At 32.9% G+C, this 9962-nt stretch overlaps 2 protein-coding genes across 2 annotated transcripts in view; one reads left to right on the top strand and one right to left on the bottom strand.

Annotated features, from left to right (window-relative positions):
- LOC111479178 (SAC3 family protein B) overlaps positions 1 to 6897 on the bottom strand; it is an 11948-nt gene extending 5051 nt beyond the window's left edge. Inside the window, exons 1-12 of the mRNA XM_023123708.1 lie at positions 6681 to 6897; positions 6441 to 6542; positions 5840 to 6086; positions 5573 to 5665; positions 4815 to 5012; positions 3961 to 4161; positions 3608 to 3864; positions 2715 to 2815; positions 2410 to 2625; positions 571 to 798; positions 395 to 486; positions 191 to 284 (exon numbers count right to left, since the gene is read on the bottom strand). Coding sequence (XP_022979476.1) covers positions 191 to 284; positions 395 to 486; positions 571 to 798; positions 2410 to 2625; positions 2715 to 2815; positions 3608 to 3864; positions 3961 to 4161; positions 4815 to 5012; positions 5573 to 5665; positions 5840 to 5952 — 1593 coding nt within the window. The 5' untranslated portion in view covers positions 5953 to 6086; positions 6441 to 6542; positions 6681 to 6897. The remainder of the gene's footprint in view (positions 1 to 190; positions 285 to 394; positions 487 to 570; positions 799 to 2409; positions 2626 to 2714; positions 2816 to 3607; positions 3865 to 3960; positions 4162 to 4814; positions 5013 to 5572; positions 5666 to 5839; positions 6087 to 6440; positions 6543 to 6680) is intronic.
- Positions 6898 to 9111: 2214 nt separating this feature from the next.
- LOC111479866 (peptide methionine sulfoxide reductase B5-like) overlaps positions 9112 to 9962 on the top strand; it is a 2999-nt gene continuing 2148 nt past the window's right edge. The window contains exon 1 of the mRNA XM_023124720.1: positions 9112 to 9407. Within this exon, the coding sequence (XP_022980488.1) occupies positions 9304 to 9407 (104 nt within the window). The 5' untranslated portion in view covers positions 9112 to 9303. The remainder of the gene's footprint in view (positions 9408 to 9962) is intronic.

Raw genomic sequence — 9962 nt, 5'->3', positions numbered from 1 at the left:
AAAAAAAAAAAAAAAAAAAAAAAAAAAAAAAAAAAAAAAAAAAAAAAAAAAAAAAGACATTTTAGAAAAGAGAAAAAAATACTAGCATTCAAATCATCAAATGCATTGTTCGTGCATATTTTTGGACCAAAAATTCCAGAACATTTTCTCTGCGTTTCTAAAAAATTATATAGTAGGAATACTTATGTACCTTCGCAAAGTGAGCATGCATTAAGCATGCTTGTAAATAACTTGCTTTCCTCACAAGCCGAAAGAATGCAATAAAATTACTTGTCCTACAAGCTCTGGAGATAAAAATCTATCAGATTATTAGAATGAATTTAGTAGAATAATGGAAGAACATTTTTTTTTATAGGAAACAAAATAGCAACATCAGAATTTTAGAGGAAACTACCTGGCAACATCACGGGCAAATTTGACTTCTGCAGTCTGTCGCATCTCAGGAGTCATCTTTGCAAGATCAAGTGAGAGCTCTGCAGGTTCAACCTGACAAGAACTGAATTACTTCCACAGCCTGTAACATAACAAAATCTATATAGTAGAATTTTCTTTCTCAACCATGTGACTTACTTTATATCCAGGATGTTTGTCCAGCTTGAGAAGTGCATAATAACCTCGAAATTCTTTTTCAGAGGGCACAATAATGCCTCTCTTTCTGTGATCATCATACATTTGAAACAATTCTACTGATGTTTTGTTCATTTGTTCAATGTTAAGGTGAGCATCAAATCCCTCAGCAAATCCTTCTCCTTTTGAGAATTCGCATAACTCGTGCATTGCAATTATGTGAAGACGAATCTGAGATCACACAAATTAGGGGAACTTTTAGACATACGAATAACTAAACAATCCATAGTATGAGTATTAAGGGTTCTAAGATAGATTTCTGTCCATTTGACCATGGGAGCCTGCTGTATCAATACCATACAAACAAACAAAGTATGATGCATCAACATCAGACCAAACCCAATGTATAGAAGAAAATCTCGAAAAACAGTTTTAAAAAAGTTTCTAGAAAAATGTAAAATACCAGTATGTCATAGAATTGGCAAAAGGTTACCATTTAACATAATTATAAAAAATTATGAGAGAGACAAAATATTGCTTTTTGAAAAAGTTGCCTAAAGCATCTCTAAACGAGCACCAACCACTAGTATCCTTCCCCTCTGAAACGAAGGTGGAGGCTCTTTTTCCTTTGAAAGGTTCCCATGCCAAAACCAAAGCCTCAGGGTTCATTTTCTTCTAAGGAACACTTTCTCCTCTAATTTCTGTACCATTTCTTTGAAATAATCTCTAGCTCATGCAACCACCCCCAAGTTGAATTTCACTTTCAACAATTTGGCCTTACTAACTTGCTCAATCTCAACCTACCTTCCTGAAACACAAGATCTAAAGAAGAATCGCTTTCATTCATCCCTCACTGTGAGCATACTGCTCTCTCTGCCACCGACTCCCACAGAAAGAGATAAAAAAAAAAAAAAAACCCAAAATAAACTACACTTATGGAACAACCTTACTTGAACAGGATTTGTTCTATAGGCTGGTACAATTGTGTTCTTGAGTTCTAAGAAGCTACACTTATGGAAGAATGCAGCTAAGATGATATTTTGGACTACTTGGCTTTAAAAAAAGAAAAAGAAAAAGAAAAAGAAAAGAAGATTGATAAGAAACTGAGGCATATCACTCAGGAGAGGAACTCCAACCAGTTTGAAAAATTGAAAGCGAATAATAACAAATAACAAAAGAGTCGAAAAGACAAAAAGACAAAAAGAACACCATATCATCCCATAGATAATCAAAGGACTTCTCTTTATCTTCCGGTTAGTCTCTAACACAATGATCCACCAATAAAATAAAATAAAATAAATTTTACGGTACAAGTATTACCTATTGCACAAAACTTAAGGCAAAAAACATCAAATAAGCCAAGGAATTAGCAGATGAACCGACACAAACAAATTGAATGCAAACAAAATTTCGGACTAGAGGGCAGTAGTACTGGGGAAAAAATGGAGCAAGTGGTGTAGACTTTCAGGACCTCTCCTACACATGGGACACCACACCAACTAACCAGCCCCGTTGAAACTGTTTAAATAAAAAAGAAATCCTAAATTTTCAATGAAAACAAAACGCAATAGGAAGACACTTGCAGCTTATAAATTTTGCATAGTCCACTAGGTTATCATTTTTAAGTGGTTTTGTAATTACATTCTCGCTGAAATTTATTCCATATGAGGTTCTTTTTTCAAAACTCATATTGGGAGGGCGGCTATAAATTTTGTATACTTCTCTTCACCAAATCAATGAGAAGACTCATTTTTGCCAAAACAAAAATAAATAAATATTATATTTCAATTTAGCAAGGCTATTGTAAGGTAAACAAAACAAGATACTACATAGAGAACATACCATTTGTTCCAGCATCGTAATGGCATTTTCATTAAAAAGATGTTGCATTCTCAGATCCATGCGAATTGCTCGCATCCTATCCCATAAAAAGTTATATATGCCTAAAAACTTTTCACCATAAGGTTGACTTAACAACTCAAGCAAATATTTGATTGTTTTCAGCAAAACTGGCATAGGCCTTATAAGATTAGCTTCCCGCTCAGCTGTTCTGGTATACTGCAAAACAATTGAGAAATTTGTCATTATCCTGACAAATCAAGAAATTTATGGAGTATTTCATTTGTGAAAGGAACCGAGAAGAATACCTTCTTAACTGCAAGCAATTTGCTAGTTTGGTTTCTATCCCCATCCAACCTCTCATAATGGTCGAGATCACCTTTCCTTTCTCGCTCAGCCCTCTCTGACTCTGCATAAGAAAGTAAAATTGCGTCCTATTTTACTAACAATAACAGTAATAATAACATCGAGTCTTGGACCCAATTAGAAAATAATTTTTTCAATATATGAATTCAAAGTTACTTCTTTAAGATTACAAAATTCCTTGTTGGTCAATCTTATACCAAACCACGTTAACACCTTCTTTCACATGACAAAAAGTATGTACATTTAAAACTTCCCTCACGGCCACATCCAACATCATCAAAAACATATTAAGTTCAGGTTTCCTCTTCATGAGAAGACTGCAATATATTTAAATTTCAATTTCCAAAATGAGGACGTGTAACCAAGGTTTTCAATCTCCCCAGAGTGATCTCCCACACCAATAGACAAGACAAGGGCACTAATTGTGTTTAACATTTATATAACGAGCATTATCATACCTTGTGACCATCATATCACATTTTTCTTTAATGTGAAGAAAGGTCGTCGTCTTAAGGGCATATCAGCGAACTTCACCAAATTTAAACTAGTTCATGCTTAATTATACATCTCCTTTTACGTTGTATTGTATTCTTGATTCTTATTCTTGCTATATACAACTATTAGTTTTTCTATTACATTTTATAATGAAAAGCTAGATTTCTTCTGTTATATTATGTACCTTACATCACTACGATATTATTTATATGCCTCTCATCTCCAAGCAAGCCTGCCTTTTACCGTGGGTGTCTTGCATTTTCAAAACATTGCCTGAAGCAAGACAAAATCTCAAGGAAATATATTTGAATTGACCACACCATCACGTTTAGCAAAATACCTGGACACATATCTGGGCAGAGTCCAATTATTATGCTTGAAGATTCCAAAGCTTCATAATCAGGCATAGAATTCCCTTGAGCCAAATTTGTTGATGACTCCAAAGATTGATTTGACATGCATTTGTCCCTTTCTGTTGTTGAATGTTCATTTCTATTTGAATTATCCCTTGCATCCACACTACCCAATTTGCTATGTGCAACTTCAACTAATTCCACCTTAAAGCGCGCAAGTCTCTTTGCCTTGGCTAACCTTTCTCTAACAAGAGAAAAATATTTAAACAGTATTGCAAAAAAACTGAAAGTGAAGAACACAAGTTACCGAATATTGGGACAAGGTCAGTTAAAAATTTACCGTTCAGTGTCATCAGGAGTAGGATCAGAATTGCCACCAGAGACTTGATCTGATGATGATAAAGTAGGCGATTTTGTTCTTTTGGAAACCAGGACACCAGTGGGCTCAGTAACTACGGATTCAGTATTAATATTCCTCATGGAGCCCGCAGCTTCTTGAGTATTTGACCAAGAAAATGGTCTAGGAGGAGAGGTAGAAGGCCTGGCAAGCAACGTAAAAATACATATATACATATTATATATCTTTAGTTTTTAGTTAATTAAAAGGTGAAGCAAGAATGATGGAGAACGTGTACATAATTCCTTTTAAAAAAACATTTCAATAAAAAAAAGTTCACATGTAATATATCTTTTCTAATTCAGCCTTAAAACATTAATAGCATCATTACCGAGGTGTGCTCGACTGAGAGTAACTTCATTGTATTTTATTTTTTTAACAATAAACAAAGTTTTCATTGATTATAATTTAACTTTTCGTTGATAAACAAACTTTTCACTGAGTAATTTCATTGTATTTTATTAATTCTTATATTTTTACTTTGATAAATTAACTTGATTTTAAAGTAAAAATTAATATCATAACCAATTATGTTATTAACTATACTATTTGAAGTCTTATTCTAGAATAAGCCAACAATCATTCATGATAAAAAAATCATCAAATTATCGTTTTGATTTCTTGTTTGAAGTAGCTCATTAAAATCCATAAAAAGAGGGAACAACAACTTTTAAAAAGCAATTATCCAAAAACATTTATACAGAATTTTTTCTCTGAATAACATAAGACGGTTTAGAGAACAGTTTGCAAACAACCCCTCAAACTCTTTTTAATGTTCTGACATTGAACAAACATACCTTAACAAATTAGTCTGTGCAGACCGAAGATTACTCACAAATGGTTTCTCAGGAGATTCGGTTCTTTTTGGTGCTTGAATATTTGTATCATGATCATGAGATCTTTCTGAAAGGGCTTGGTCTTGATAAGCTTGTGAGTTTGGAAGCATTCCTCGCACCTTTGGCTGTTCCTCAAATATAGGGGAAGATGAAACAGGCCTACCAACAAAAGATAGCTTCATTAAGGCAAATAATAGTTCCCGTATGAAATATAATGAATATAAAGAATTCAATAATGAAATTAAATTCCAACCAAAAGCCCTTTTTATAGGAAACATAACATCATTATAGGAAGGGAACCAAAAATCGAAAGGTAATAATGAACCAACCAAGAGAGCCAAGGAGCTACGTTCTATCAAGTTTCTAGCCACGGGTGCTAATAAAAAAGAATGATTGAATGAATTATATTATTGTTGTTTTGGAACTCAAATAATGGATGGTGAGATTGGAATATTGTCATTATATGTTTATGATGTGCTTTTTCGTAGAAATTATCTTCGTTGGATAGTCAATTTGACCAATGCTCAACTGCTCATCAGTGCCATTAGTCATGATTAACCTATCATTGTCCTGCATTGCATCCTTCTCACATCACAAGGCCAAAGTTGACAACGAATAGAGACTTCACAAATGCAACTTGAAGTGTGGCTTTGCAGTCATTTTACATGTATATCTTTTTTTCAAAAAGAAAAGGGCTATAGATTCGTAGTCATTCTTACCTATAGTATTGATGATGAAGACTTGAAGCAGTACCAGGGGTTTGAAAAGCCATAGAATGTGATTGAACTCTACTGCCGAATGCCTCATGTTGACTATAATGCAAATTATGACAAACAAAAATATATTATTGCAGCAGAGCACAAAAGAGGGTGGGAGAAGGTTCGTTAGAAGGACAAAGCCAAAATCTTCCCTCAACAGAACAGTAATATGGCCTTGGAAGCAAAGCAGCTCAGTAAAATATACGAATGGAAGAAGTAAAATATAACCTAGAAGCGCGTAGAGGAGAAACTGAATCAGGAATTGCTGAATTTCCGAAAGAATGTTGCAGTTTCGGCGGTGCGCTTGGTCCTGAAGCCTTGCCGAAACCCTGATACGACATATTTATTCTCCTCCTCCTTCTGGGACTCTAGGGTATCGGTCCAATCTCGGGTTTCCCTCGCCGACGAGAAGTAGTAGAAAGCTTCAGCTCGTTCCCGATCCCGATGATGAGTTTTCTCTTGGTGTAGATTGGACCTGAGGAGGAAGCCGTAGATTAGTGATTAAATTTAAGTAAATAATTACAGATTCATATAACACTTCTGAAATACTACTGAAGTCTGAACCATACCATTGGCTGACGTCAGCAACTCAAAATTCGACATAGAAAGATTAATGAACCCTCGTCTAAAATCTAAAGCCAGCAGGAAGATTTTGGATATCAAGCAGTCAAAATATTCATCAGAGAGTGAAGAAGATAACAAGGGAAATTAATTCCCTTAGATTTCTGATGCTAATCCAATTTTGCTGAATTTAAGGAACATTACGAGCGTCGTAATCGTAACCTAGGGCTTAGAGAACGAAAGAGAAATCGCAATCAAAATGCAGTACCGGTGAAAGAGCGAAATCCGACGGCGGTAATAGAGGACTGTCGTGGCGTTGTTGCCAATGTGGAAGGTAAGGATGTTATTAATGCTACTGCCTCGTATACACCTGATTATCGTCAAAAGAAAGCGGCAAAGAAAATTAAACAAGTGCAAAGTTTACAGAAATGTTTTCTTGAGAAACAGATAGGGACAAATATAACTGAAAATTTTGGAGAAGGAAGACTAGTAGAAGTAGAAGTAGAACCTTGATATCGCAAGTCTCATCAAGAACTTGAATCGGAAGCCGGCATTGCTTCTTCTAGACGAAGCTCTCGGTCCTCGGCAGCTATGTAGACAAATTTTAGTTTCAATTTCTTTTTTCTTTCGCTAGTCAGAGAACTGATAGAGAGATAGTTGAGCTCCAATGCTCACGATGGCGGCGGCGGCAGCCTCGGCCGGAGGGTGCGAAGGATAAAAGAAGAAATGATTGCAGAAAAAAAAATTAAAATTTATTTATTTATTTATTTGCGATTATTAACATTTGAACTATTACTCTAAATAAATAAATAAATGATAAACAAGTTTTATAAAACCATTTAAATTTCAAACTAATTTTAATTAAAAACAAAAAAAAAAGTAAATAACGTATATATAAATTTAATATTAAAAATTTATAAACTAAAAATTGTATTTAATTTTTTTTTAAATTAAATTTATAAATGTTACTTCCTTCTTATTTTTTTATCTACCATCTACCATGATTTGAAAACAAGCTTTGAAAATAAAAATAAAATAAATAAATAAATAATTAAAAAATAAAAAACTTTTTTAAAACTTTACTAATAATTTAAATATATTAAAAAAAAAAAGTGATACAGTAATGAGAACAAACCTACGATTCAATCAACTTTAACAAAATCGTTATGAAACGACACTAGTTAGAAAGGAGAGCGTTTTAAGTGACCAAACATAAATGGAAAGCATGGAAAGTAATTTTTCTATATGAGCAAACTAAAGATTCTTTCTCTTTAGAACCTTTGACTATCCGAGTTTACCGTGTTTGTTTGAAAGAAGGGAGACAGACTCTCGATGAATGCGACGGATTTCACTCTTTATTCTCAAATGAAACATTCATTCTCCTTCACCTTCTTGCTTGAACTCCTTCATCGATATTACCATCAGTTATTGTTATTGTTCATTATTCAAACACAGTAAACAAGGTCCGAAAGAGAGTTTACAAACGGAACTCACTCAAAATCTTTGTATCACCGATTCAAATATGTTATTGACAATAAGGATAATGTGTAAGAAATGAAATGGTCGATATAGTTCAGTTAGTAGAGCAGAGGACTCAAAATCTTTCTGTTACCTGTTCAAATATGCTATGAAAATAAATAAAGATAATGTGTCAGAAATGACCGATATAGCTCAGATAGTACAATAGAGGACAGAAAATCTTCGTATGTTGAAATTAGTTTTGAAGTTTTGGAATTGACTAATCAAGTTCTCGATATTTAAAAAATATTCGATTTTGATCTCTTTTATCTTCATGTTGTCCATTCATAAGCTAAAATAAAATGCTAGACTAGAATGGTCGATTTTAAAATTTTAAAAAATACATATATATATTATTGTTATATTTATTAAATTTTAATAAAAATTAACTTGAAAATATTAATTTAAAAAAATATATTTAAGTAGGTGGAAGTAGGGTGCACTCAACCCGACAACCTGACAACCCGGACCAATCCAACCCGAACTATAAGAGTTGAGTTGGGTTGGATTAACATTTTGGATAGAGTTGGGTTTATTTTTCTGAATCCAAAAGAAATCGTTCGAATTTTGGGTTCATTGGTAAAATCTCGAATTGACCCGAACCAAATAAAATATATAAAATACAAAGGTTTATTAGTTAGGATTATGAATACATGTTTCTTTATTTTGTTTAATTTCTTTTATATCATTTTATTATTTTATTATCTTTAATTTATTTGTTTAATTTCTTTTATATATATATATATATAGATTTAAAATACCTTAATATTTCGTCTCATTTTAAATGTGAAACACATTTATAAATAATATATAGGTTTATTAGTTATGATTTTATACATACATTTAATTTAAATATATTATATATTATATAATACAAAAGTTAATTACAAAATATATATATAATAGGAAGGTTTATTAGTTATGATTTTATACCTACATTTAATTTAAATATATTATTTATTATATAATACAAAGGTTTATTAATTATTATTTATATATATGCATTTAACTTAAGTGGAATATATCTATATTCAATGTATTTATTATCTATTTGTTCAGTATTATTACCATTAATATATTTTATTATTTTTCTCATAATTTAGAATTATACGAAATAAATAAACATATTTCAATTAAAATATATTTATATATTTTTTATTTTTGTGGTATACCATATATTTAAACTAATTATTTTTATTATTTATTTAATTTCAATACCTTTAAACTAATCATTTTTATTTATTTATTTAATTTCATCATGTATCCTTAATATTTTTTTATTATTAAAAAATGTATATATTCTATATAACATAAATGGTTATAAATAAAACTTAAAATTTGTTTAACAAGTAAAAATAAATCTCTCAATCCAACCTTAACTCCGGAGGACCAAGGAGACCACCTCCTTTGATGGAAGTACCACCTCCATAGATGGAAGTAAGGAAAATAAGAGAGAAAAAAATCCGACCTCGGTTTCCCCGCGAGAAAGTTCTCTCTTTAAGATCAAGCCACTTCATTATTCACCGTCTCACTGACTAGTTGTTGCTCGTCCATCGCCCGAGGAAGGAGACGGAGCATCCCGATCGACGGCCGCAATTCTTGTAAACAGTTTCATGGCTGCCCCTTCAGCACCAACTTCGGTTCAGAAATCGGAGGAAGAGTGGCGGGTTATACTCTCTCCTGAGCAGTTTCGCATTCTTCGCCAGAAAGGAACTGAGTAATTATGATAACCCTCGTTGTATTGATTCCTGCTTCTCGCGTAGTCTTTTTTGTTGGTTTGATTGGTTAAATTGATCGGTTTCGTTTATATAATCAACGGTGATTCGGGCACTGGGTTTGGTTGAATTTCGAAATTGATGTTCTAAGAGATGCATCGAACCGTATTTTCTACTTTTTTTGTTTTTTTTTTATCGTTTTTGTTTCAGTGGTTGTTGGCTTTTTGGGCTTGTTCTGAACATGCTTCACCTATGATTTTGTGTGCTAAATGGTGATTTCTTGTTAGTTTGTCCTGTTTATACTGGAAGTCTGGTCCATTGTTTCGTGAAGTTGTTGGAAAATGTCAGTAATAGCAGTAGTAATAGCATTATCAATAGGTATTTTCTAGTTTTGACATTTTGTTGCAGAAGAACTTATTTAGCTGCACTGATGACGACAACATGTGTCACTACAATTCTAAATGAAGGGGGTGAATTGAGGGGTCCCACATCGATTGGAGAAGGGAATGAGTGTGTCAGCGAGGACACTGGGCTCCAGGGAGGGAGGAGGGGGGAGG

Source organism: Cucurbita maxima, unplaced genomic scaffold (genome assembly GCF_002738345.1).
Source record: "Cucurbita maxima cultivar Rimu unplaced genomic scaffold, Cmax_1.0 Cma_Scf00005, whole genome shotgun sequence".
Classification (NCBI taxonomy): Eukaryota; Viridiplantae; Streptophyta; class Magnoliopsida; order Cucurbitales; family Cucurbitaceae; genus Cucurbita; species Cucurbita maxima.
Note: the sequence above shows the minus strand (reverse complement) of the source record. Positions and strands in the feature narration are given on the sequence as shown.